General features: G+C 32.8%; 1 protein-coding gene across 2 annotated transcripts; it reads right to left on the reverse strand.

The window, feature by feature from the left end:
• Positions 1–5,648: 5,648 nt before the first annotated feature.
• On the reverse strand, positions 5,649–7,795 carry LOC141721553 (dof zinc finger protein DOF3.7-like). 2 transcript variants are annotated; one of them, XM_074524505.1, is made up of 3 exons: positions 7,641–7,795; positions 6,927–7,072; positions 5,649–6,845 (listed from the first exon to the last, which is right to left on the reverse strand). In XM_074524505.1, the coding sequence occupies exons 1-3, from the start codon at positions 7,662–7,664 to the stop codon at positions 6,128–6,130; spliced, it is 888 nt and encodes a 295-aa protein (XP_074380606.1). In that variant the 5' UTR covers positions 7,665–7,795; the 3' UTR covers positions 5,649–6,127. The 2 variants fall into 2 exon arrangements, with proteins under 2 accessions (XP_074380606.1, XP_074380605.1); XM_074524504.1 differs by having other exon boundaries at positions 5,649–7,072.
• Between the last annotated feature and the right edge of the window lie 4,492 nt (positions 7,796–12,287).

Genomic DNA, 12,287 nt, shown 5'->3' on the forward strand with positions numbered 1-12,287 from the left:
TCCACATTCCCCTGTTTGACAATTAGCATGTGAGATAAACATCAAGCATGGAATTTCAACTGATTTCATATATTTAACTAAAAGCCAGCCTTGCAATGCTTTACACTTCCGCGTGCACAAACATGTCCTGATGGTCACCTGGTCCATACTCATGTGCACATCTGAGATTCAATCATCTATATAAGTGCATTACAAAGTGCATTATGAAACCTTTTTTGTGGCCCTCTGATCTTGATTGAAGGCAATATGTTTCCAATTTGTATAAACATGAGGGTGCAAGTTGGGTTCAGCATGTGAGTTTAAAGTTGAATGGTAACCAATATCCACGTGACATGCAATTATGACATTCCTTGTTCCCATTTTTACATCTTAAATCGCTGGTTATATGCATAAATCAGTTCAAGTTATTTTCTGAAGTGATACCAGAGCTACCTACTGAGGTACCCCAGGGGATGTTATGCTCGATGTTATTTAGTTATGTGTTATTATTTGATTTATGTTATGTTGATTAATTTGAAACTTCTCTAAGTGATATCAGGGTACAAATGAGGCACCAAGTGATATTATGATCGATTTTAATCGGTTACGTGCCATTTGAAATGTTTTTTTCTTGAAATAATGTGAAACTTAAAAGGTGCACCAAAATAAGAGTATTTCCGATGAAAAGAAAAGAAAACAATTTATCTAAGAGTCCACATGCAAATTATAATTTTACGTAATGACCTTTTCAATTAGCTAAAAATTTGTAGTCCTGTATTATATTTTGAATAGCAACCCAACCTTATCAATTAGAAGCCATCCAATTCCCAAAGTGTTAATAACAAGTTGGGATTATATTAGAACACTATTTTAAAATGTAACCAATCATTATAATTAATTTTATTATAGACATATTATATTTAAGAGTAATTTTAGAGATCACAAAAAAATCAAAATTTGTGTTGATTTGTGATTTTGAGGTGTTGATTTGTTATCGACTGATTTCCCATAAATATAAAGGACGGTTAATATAAGTCATATCAATTAAAATATGTCATATGTATTTTAAAATTATTTTGAGAGTTATTTTGATATTATAACATTAATTTTTATTTAAATAGCAACCTTATCTATTAGGAGCCATCTCATTCCCAAAAGTGTTAATAACAAGTTTGGACAATAATAAAACACTATTTTGAAATTTACCCGATCATTATAATTAATTTTATTATAGTACTAAACAGGTTCAAAAAAATTTAGATCAATAATTTATACTATTTTAGTCAAATATTTATGCTAAACCATTGGAAATTCTTTATGTTATATTTGGTTAATATGAATTAAATACAATGAAAGAGATTTAAAGTATAAAATGATTAAATTATTAAAATTTTGATCTTTTGGCCTATTTTATTCTTAACTACCTAAACTATAATGTGAACACTAAACACTCAATGTGAAATGAAATGCTCTATTTCTTATTATATTTATTTTCTTCATGACTTTTATCATATTTTTCCAAATTTTCCTTCAATTTTTATTAATTTCCTTTCATTTAAACTATTCCATTTGATTCATACCAAGACCAATCGAACACAACATTACTACATACAGAATATCATTTATAATGTCGTGGAGAGAGTGACAAATCAATAAAATAATCTTTCAAGATTTACATATTCTAACAAAAGCATAATCTAAAACAATATCTAAAAGACTTAAACCATGACTTCTTCCGAGGGGATCCAAGTCCTTGTCAATCATATACATCAAACATACTCCAATCAGGTAACGCCCTAACTGGATTATTGTACAAATATTTCCAGCAAAGTGAGAATGCCATTTTTCTTATTTCCATTACTACAGCTTTGCAAAATGTGAGTTACCGAAATAAAAATAAACCCTAGTAGTTTATAAACAAGTATATATATATATAAATCGATTAAGAGAGGGGTTCTTGAGGAGCTCGGGGTGAGCCACCGTACAGGGCTCCGAAAGGACTATATATATATGTATAATTAAGTTCAACGAATATATATATATATAGTAAAATTCTATGAAATTCACTATTTCACTCAATCCTAGAGTCTATATATGTTCTGCCAGTAATATATTACATAAAACATTGCAAAATTTATTATTTTGTGAATAATATTGTGCAAATATCAATATTTTACTCATAATCTTGCAAATCTCATAGATTTTCCAATTGAAATATTGCAAAACATATTATTCTACATAACATACTTAGTTTGCAGAACATTCATATTCACGTTGCAGAACATAAAATATTTGGCAATATTCTACTTAAAATATGTCTGATATTTGCAAGATTTCTATTAAAATAATGATGGTTGTAAAATATGCTTCAAAAAATGAAAAGTTTAGCAACAGTTTATTTGTAGAAAAAAAAATACGAGAATAACTTCTCTTAATATGCGAGAAGAGCTTCTTACTTTAACTAAATTGAAGGAATATATTTCTTGTTTACATATTTTGATAGTTGCCCGAATATCTTCTTTAAATTTATATTAAAATAAAAATCACGGGCGTAATTTTGTGATTTCACACAGGCCCCCTCCCCCGATTATTTTTCCCCGGCATTTATATACTATGTATATTAGTATAAAGCACAACAATGGAGGTCTTCAGTAACAATATTAGTATAAAGCACAGTAATGGAGGACTCCGTTAGAAGTTGTCACACATTAAGTGGGATGGGCAGATTGTTAGAATATAAGTAGTCATATAACTCCATTAGTATGAGGCCTTTTGGGAGTGATTCAAAAACAAATCTGTGCGGGTTCAGCCCAAAGCGGACAATATCATACTAATATGGAGGTAAGACTGCTTAGGAAACCTAACAAGTGGTATCAGAGTTTCAGGTTATACCGGTCCAAAAATAATCTCAGACGGGGCTCCCGGAATGGACCTAGGAAAAAGGCAGGTGGGTCGTGCAGTATGAGCCTAGGGGGAGTTAGAAGGCCAGAAGGATTCCAGTATGGGTCCAGGGGCAGCTAATCGCACAATCAGGTGGAAGATTCGGGGGGTGTCGAGTCCGATGTGGGAGGGGGAGATTATTAGGAGTTATCGCACATCGTTAAGACTGCTCAGAAAGCCCAACAGACTCTAGTAAACACCAGCAAGACACTATAGCTGAGCGTCGGGGAATGCTGGGGTAGTGGGTTGCAAATAGTTGTAAGCTCGAAGCGAGTGATTAAACTCGAAAGTTCGTGTGATTCAATTCGAAATAAATTTGCTTATCAACGGACACTAATCATGCATGTTAGACTATAAATATACAAGTCCCGAATAGAAAAAGGTTTAGGCAAAAAATAGGATTAGAAAATAATTTTTAGATATTCTTTGTTAAGTTGTATATGATCAATATATTTTAGAAAGTAACTTGACGACTAGGCCCCGACTTGGCTGAATGCGTATCAAACTCACCAAGTGGATAGTCGGCATTAAAACAACATTGGACTAATCACCAAGTCAGGGCGACATGACTCTAACTCGACCCAACTAAAAAAAGAGAGAGCCCAACTAAAAATATGCTCCCTTTGTCCCGACCATTTCTTTACACTTTTGTTAGATATATTTGATAATGTCATGGCTAATATGATTTATGTTTAGATTTCAGATCTTACTTAACAGGACAAGTCAGTACTTAACCATTAATCAGTACTTATACTGGAAGTCAGGACTTAAGGATATCAGTACTTATATTATCAGGAGATAATCATCAGAAGTTAGATATCAGAACTTAAGTGTTGAAGGACGTTCAGATAAGGACAGTAGCTGATTAAAGGAAAGAAGATCGAGATAAATATAAGAAGAGATATGCATGAAGAAGGAGTTCCGTGAAGAATGGAATACTTGGAAAAAAAGATATCTGATTGATATATTTTAGGAAGCAGAATTATATTCCATATCAATTAGCGATTATCTTGTAACTGTGTAGTATATAAACACAGACATAGGGTTTACACTATAAGTGTTATCATATTCGAGAAGATTATTTATTGTAACCCTAGCAGCTCTCGTGATATTTGTTCATCACTGAGAGGTAACAGTTTCATACTGTAACAGAGTTTATTGTTTCAATAAAGTTTGTTTTCTGTTACTTAATATATTAAAGTTCGATTTGATTGTATTTTACACTGTATTCACCCCCTCTACAGTGTGTGACTTAACAACTTTTCTTTTTGGGATGTCCCATCCAATTCTTTACGTTTCAAAACTTACCAAAAATAGTTAATGGGTCCCACCACTTTCTCACTTTTTCTTCTTTTTCACACTACTTTTACTCCACTATCTCCCTTTTATATATTAAAAATCAATGGGTTCCACCACTTCATTCACTTTTTTTTCTCTTTTTCACTACTTTATACATATTTCTTAGCCTACATGTCCAAACCAAAACAAACGTCAAAAATTGGCCGGGACGGAGGGAGTAGATAATATTTTATTTAAGCTAATTATAAAGTATTTTAATGCAAACCTCTTTCTTGATGAACCAAAAATGGAGAATAATATATTTATTAAAAGATTAACATAATGTTGACTGAGTTTTTATTAGTTTTCGACTTATCTTGAAAAATTAAATTTTCAGTAATTATAAACTTATGATAATGTTAAGAATTTTATATATACAAATCTTATCGGGGATATTTACTCTTTTTGCTATTATTTTATTCATCGAGTCTCATATTCAAGAATACATTTTATTGATTAGCCAACTTTTGTGTTATATCCCGTATCGCCATATCTGAATCTGTGTTCCAAATGATATAGCTAATTAGGTAGCTTGAATTTGGTTGGTGGTATATTAAATATAATATGCTGTGTAAAGCGGATTTGAGTATATATATACTTTGCAGTGAGATAATGGAAACCCCTTAAAACTGGTATTATCTTCTGCCCAGAAAGAATATCTCGTAGATTTATACAGGTTGCACTAGTTGATTTACAACTCATACAAAATGGTGTACACGTGATTTTAGTTTAGCATGATGTTGCATTTGTTGTTCATTAGCATCAGCGTGCATCAATATTTTCTAGTTTCACTTTTTATAAATAGCAATTTATATATTAAGAAAGCTAGCACGCGTAATAAAGCTAGTTATTTCATTATTTTGAAAAACTGAAAAATATATATTGAAGTATATTGAACATACTTTCTAGTGATATAATTTTTATAAATATTTCGATAATGTACAATGTGTAATTTTCAGTCAAAGTTGGTTAATTTGACCGCAAAAAGTCAAAATTGGGACGGAGGGAGTACACCTCTGTGCAGGCACATACATGTAAAAGTTGGATATTCTTTGATCAGCAATGCCTGACAGTAATTCTGACATGTTTGGCTAATAGAATCAAGATGATAAAGAAAACAGCTTTGTGGAATTAATGAACTTGATACAATAGCAATTTGCAATTATAAAGTAAACTTCAGTACTTAACCAACAATATCAATACAGAGATAATAATAGCTAATCTAACAAAGCTCTTAACATTTGCAATTATAAAGTAAAGTTCATTACAGAGAAGTTGAACACATTATGAAATATGTACTTACATAAATTATGCTTGGCGCCAAATTTACTCGGGTTTCTGAAAGTTACAACATTAATATTTGCTCACTCAATAATGAAATACACAGGATATAACAAACAATAAAATTAAATATATATTTAATAATTAAGTAGCTAGTGAAAGAGAAGAAAGGTAGAACTACTGTAAAAATTCAAGACCAAGCCCAAAGGTAAATTAAATAACAGAATTGTATGTTAAAATCAAATCAATCTTCAAACAACTCACCAAACTTACCAACGTACACTAAATTGCAGAATCATTCCATATATGCACAGCATTTTCGAACTACTTGATCAGTCACACAAAACTCAGAAAGTTTCCGCAGTACACAAACCTTAACTTTAATTTTCGTTTGGATCAAGAGGTTTCAATTTGCGATCTATAGCTGATATATAGCACTACAAGAAAAACTGCATGTTGTAAAGGGAAATTTTTGATCATGTCACAATTGGCAGAGATTCTTGTAGTGTACCAACTAGCTCGTCAAGCACGACTTTCGGACACACGTATAATATATGGAACAATTTTGCAATTAGTTTACGAGTGATAATTACCATGAAGCTCCACCACCTATGTCTCCATTATTCCAGATCAATCCAGGAGATTGAAGATGATCATTTTGTTGTTGATGAGTAACCCCATTACGCTCCGTAAATTCATTACTAGTACCATTGGTTGTAACAGCAGCAGGCTGTTTCAGATCCTCAATAGAAAAATTAAGTAGCTTTGCATGATTACTAGTACTACTATTATTCTCTTGATGGACTGCTTGCAAAGAACTTCCATATCCTCCAGAATTGTCGAACCCTAATTGATGATTTATCGAAAAATCAAGCCCACTTGTTTTACTGAATTCTTGAAAAGGCAGGCCTGATCCAGATGTTGATGATGAGTACAGTAGTCCAGAAGCATCCGAATCCGAAACAGGAATCATAGACATGAAAGAGCTTAATCCTCTTCCAACATTAATTCCGGATTTCAAATACTGCGAGAAATTAGTGTGAGTTGAAGTAGTAGTAGAGTTAGTAAACTCAACAAACTCATATGGTACTATGCCAGTAGTAGGGTTATAGCTAGAGTTTCTTGGTGGATAAGCTAGGTTAAGATCTTGACTACCCCCATTGAAGATCTTAACTAAATTAGGGTTTTGATGAGAATTTATAGTACTTTCTGGAATCTTCTTGGATGATAATGAAGATCTCTTGTTTTTTCGCGATCCACCGCCAACCGGAACATTCCTAAGAGATCCACCTTCAGTCCAATACCTTCTACAAGTCTTGCAAAAGTATCTTGGCTGAGTAAGGCTGTAATTGTTGTAGTAACAAAACTTTGTATGAGTTGAATTGCACCTGGGACAGTTTATAGCTTGTGGCTTTTGTGGCCTTGGAGCTGAAACTGCCTTGTTTTCAGTATTGTTACTCCTTTGATTATCAGATACAATTGCCTCAGAATTATTGTTACTACCATCCATGGGAAGTTGCACTACTCCAATTCCCTGGTGGAAAATCAAGAAAAACACAAGACCAAGAAAAATCCATGATCACATAATAATCAACAAAAAACTAGAATCATATAAATTATCAGTTCAAGAAAAACGGTCTTTTCCTATCATATATATGTATTTAAACCTATTGTTACACATATAGGTTATAATGAAAGCTAAAACAAACATTTTTAAAGAATACTTCATCTAGTGCTCTTATTGTGATCAGATGGTGAAAAGAGAAACAAGAGCAATTAAGAAGAGAGCTAGTGAAGTTGTTGCATACTATTTACTTTAAACTTTCAAGAACTAAATAATGAATTAAAGTTTTTCAAAATTCAAACTTGATTAATTAGTGGGAGCAGTTGATGTATTAGCTGCAACTAAACAACAACATAATCATATCTATCTCAAGAAAAAACAGGTGATTATATAAATATAAAGCTTAATTACACCACTCTTGGTGAAGCAGATTATAAATGTTTCTTTTCACAAAACCCAAAGCAAAAAGGAGAAGAAAAGGGAGGAATAATGATTTCATGCAAAGAAATTAATAAAAACATGTTTGGCTTTAATTTACCTGTGGCCACTGAGCAGTATCCATACAAGAAGAAGAGGAAAATAAAGGAAGCAAAAGGGGAATTAAAGCTAGGCTAGAGAGAGAGAGAGAGATTAAGAGTGTTTCTTCAAAGTTTAGAGAGATGAAATATAAGAAACTTTTTGAAGATGGTCGTAAAGCAAGAAAGACGGTGCGTTTGGTGGTTCCATATGTTGGCTTTTTCTATGCGAATGAAAATAGGGGCATTTTTGTCGATTTGCACACATAGATTGTAACTAGTTGCTTATATTAGTTTAATATTTAGTGTAGGGTTTGGGAATGTTTAGTGTATATACACTCCAATTTTTTGTGTCATAATTGGTGTCTAGGGTTTCTGAATGTTGTGTATATTTCATAGGCCATTTTGGCTTAAATAGGAGATCTTTTTTCCTTTTAGAAATGAAAATTTAGAGTCATGACATTATAAGAAACAGAATTTTACCGACGACAAAATTAATCGGTGTTGATAGTTACTCAGACGACTATCGTAACTATTGATAGCCGACATTATTAATTTATTTATTTTTGTTTTTATACGTGGATGAGTCTTATATAACATGTGGTGGCCGATATTAGGCGGCCTTTTATTTATATATCTTGTTTATACAAAGAATCTAATTTTTATTTTTTAATTAAACAAGTGACTAAAAACTAAAACTTTCATATTAGAACTGCAAAAATTACATAATTTAAAATATTTATGTACCATATTTACTTGCTGTCATAGGATAATTAAGATGAAATTTTATACCATGTTTAAAACATAATATCCATATCAATATTAATTGGTTGGCAACAATTACTCTGCAGAGATCTTCTCCCATGTAAGACTTAACTTGAACAATAAAATTTACAGAGATTGCTCTTGTGCCATTGCTTAAGCAGATAAGTGCAGTGGCACTAGCTAGCTAATTAGTCAGTGAGTGGGATTTTGGGAATGTGGGATTGTGATATTATATATCATGTGGTTCTGTATGTGTGTAGAGATTCCTTTCCTGACAGCAAATAGAAATGTGGAGACAGTAGTAGAATGATTCTTCTTCTTCCTTTATATCCTTGTGCTATGCTATCCCCCCCTTTATCTTTTTCATTAGTTTATACACTTCCTTTAGATAGTACTCCATTACAGTTTATTGGTCGGCTTGTTTATTCCATTCTATGCATGTATCAAGAGCCCTTGGGACATCTTTAAGTTTTTTGAGTTTCTCTCATGTACACGAAATTTAATTGCCATTCATCTCTCCATCTGGTGATGAGTTCTGAGGTTCATGTACTTTATTCGCAAGTGAGTCGTGGCAAGGAGGGGAACTTGTAACCATATTGTCGAACTTTCAACTGAATGAGATAAACGATAACATTACATAATAAGGGGGTACTTGTAATCATATTGCCGAACTTTTATCTGAATGATAAATGATAACATAATTTTCCTGTCATAAATTAAGCCATTTAACGGTGATTAAACACATATTTATAATTCAATATCATATCTGACATATCAATGTGTCTGATTTTGATATCAGCCATTACATATACATTTGTAAAATCCTTTCATATTAAACGAGATGATTAAGTTGATAGGTTTGGTAGCTTGGATGCAAATTAACAAGAAGCCTGTTGAAAAGTAAACCGTGTACCAAATCACTGAAGTAATTGGACTCAGAGAAAACTGCAGCATAACCATTTAACCTTCTACCAAACTTCTTAGCTAAATGGATATTTGTAGACCAGCTTTTCCGACATCACGGTCCTACTGAAAACTAATCCAAGATTTACATTTCTCAAAAATTTCATTAAGGGTCTACATAAAATTCTACCGTTGTAACAACTTGCTGCAGGTTGTCTACAAGTTACTCCTCTCTTACTAGTCGTATCGGTATCGCCTTATCTCACTTGCTCTCGTATATTACTTAGGGTTCGAATCTTGTCAATGACATGGATCGAGATGTATGAGTGTGCTTAACTGGGGAGAGTTGGTCAAGCAAAAATGGAACTAAAAAATGACAAATTGTATGTATAAAATGATAATTTAAATTTATCTTCAAACATACAAAAGGCAGGTTAAATTTTTTGGTTTACTATAAGTTTATAATTTATACTTTAAACTGAAAAGGAGAATGTAAAGGAGTGCAGAAATTCAACACAAGCTGATTGAAAATTATGAATTAATCTACTAATCAAGCTTATCTAGCCACTAACTCTGTCATTTTCAAATACATTGTGTTACCAGATTCTCAAGATCTCAGTGCTTTTGACAACCCAACCAGTAAGAAATTTAGGATAATATTAAAAATTCCAGTGCAAATACTATTCCTTGATGTGTTTTAAAACTAAATTATGTAGAGCAGGCTTAATTGGACTTTCTTCTAAAATAGTCAGTTGTGTTGAAAAAATACTTGTGATTAAGCTTGATTTAACTATCTTAAGTGTGTCTTGGAGAATTAGAAACTAGACAAATAATTAAAGCTACAAGCATGTAACAACAATATTAGCAAAACATAATGAAAAGTTAAAGTGGCAAGTACTTGCCTCTTTCAACATATACTCCCATATACATTTTAAATTTCAAAAAATTGGAATTTTCATTTATTTTTTGTTCTAGTTTAAATTCAATAATTAAAATTTTAAAGAATTTAAATCATTAATCTAAAGAAATAAAACAAACTAACTCTGGCGGCAACTAGCAAGTGGTCATTTTTCTTATAATGGGCTTCTTTTTGACCCTATGAGTACTTTCACTGGACTATATTAAATGGGCTTTCGATTGGACCAGGCGACAAAATATAACAAAGTGGACTTTGCACTACTTTCCTGGGCTTATATATCTTTGTAGAGGCCCCTTTCTTTTAAAGTGATTTAAAAAATTATACAAAACTTAGAGAAAATACAATAAGATGCAAAATTATTTGGTGCTAATTGTAATTAACTCAGCCGGAAATTTCCTGCATTTAAATATCCAATGAGCTAATATGATATATCATCTTTTAATATAACAAAAGTGAGGAATTTTCTAAGAGGATTATCATTCATGTACACACGTCAAAGTTGTAAAACTCGAAAATCGGTTCAGTTATGTCTCCAAAATTCGAGTAATCAACCAATTTTTCGAGTACTCATTTTCGTTATACGAGTACTCACTTAAATTCGAATCGATTTGTGGCTGATTTTTGAGTACTCACGAACTGGTCCGAGTCAATCGATTTTTAGAACACCGTCACACGTACGTGTTTCCATCGTAAATTTGAACAATCAACATCCTCGCAAACACTATATTCTATCATTTTGAATCTGAGAATTATTGTGTGTTTGACAACATATATAGCTAGGTCCATAACTAGGGCACGACGCATTGGAATATCAAGCTTTAAACAGAGAAAATCGTTATACCAGGCTCAGTTCCCAATGCAAAAGATTTTGTATGAACAAAAAGATTGAAGGCAAAAGAAAAAAATTCAAGGTACTGAAAAATTGTGGGGGCCCAAATCATTACCTAAAACTTTTGATGATTAAAATTATTGTTATGATCACTTAATGGACCACTCTAAATCTGCAACAATGTAATAGGGTGGTCCAGTTTATAGCTAACAATGGTCTGGATCTGGTTTGCATTGAAACCCAAAGATAGTATCACAACCAATCTCGGTTTCTTGTGGTAGGTGAATACATTATTTCCGTTGCACCGTAAAGATTCACCGTCAACAACTTCTGTGATAAAAATCGGTCGATTTTAAAAAAAAAATCAATTAATCACTGATAAATTATTCAATTTCTCAAAAATCGCCAAATTAATCACAAACCGGTAGCTCAACCGATTAGTTTCGATTTCCGAAATCTTTATCGAAATAATTTTTTTATTTGATTTAATTGATTGTTGCATAAATTTAAATACGCAAGATTCATATGCATGAGTTATATAAACTCGCAACATAATTTATTTATTTAAATAAAATTAGGATGAAACGCTAACCTAAAATCTAAAACGGTACCGCACTCGTCTCGTTAAATAAAATTCGGGCCGAGCGAGCCGAGTTTCGAGCGGGCGGGCGTAATTCGAGCCGAGCCGAGCCGGCTCGTTTAGTTAAACGAGCATAAACCTTTGCCCGAACTCGACTCGTTTAATTTCACGAGTCGAGTCGGCTCGTTTAGCTAAACGAGCCGATTTTAACGAGTCAGGCGAGCCGGCTCGAGTAATTAAACGAGCCGGAATCTCTGCCCGAACTCGGCTCATTTAACTAAACGAGCCGAGTCGAGCCCATTTAAACGAGTTCGAGCCGTGCGAGCTCGCGAGCCGCCCGACTCAAATTACAGCCTCACTCTCAGCGCTATAAAATATCGAGAGTTCGAATTTTAACGAAATGATTAACTTTGTTACCCGCAAAAATTGTCTTTCCTACAAATATTCAGAGGAAAGATGTAACGGAACACTTACAATCCTGCTACACCGGTCCTAAAATATGGTGGTCCTTTTTAACGACATTGCTTGTTCAAAGTATTTGTAAGGCTTTTGCTGTAGTTGGTGTTCTGGTTACGCTATAGGCCTGCAAGAAAGTACCCTCTGTTACACTACAAGCCCTGTTAAACTACTGCTCAAACTATTTATTCATAACCATTTAAGTGCTGTAATATGCG

The sequence above is a fragment of the Apium graveolens genome, chromosome 4 (genome assembly GCF_009905375.1).
Source record: "Apium graveolens cultivar Ventura chromosome 4, ASM990537v1, whole genome shotgun sequence".
Taxonomy (NCBI): domain Eukaryota; kingdom Viridiplantae; phylum Streptophyta; class Magnoliopsida; order Apiales; family Apiaceae; genus Apium; species Apium graveolens.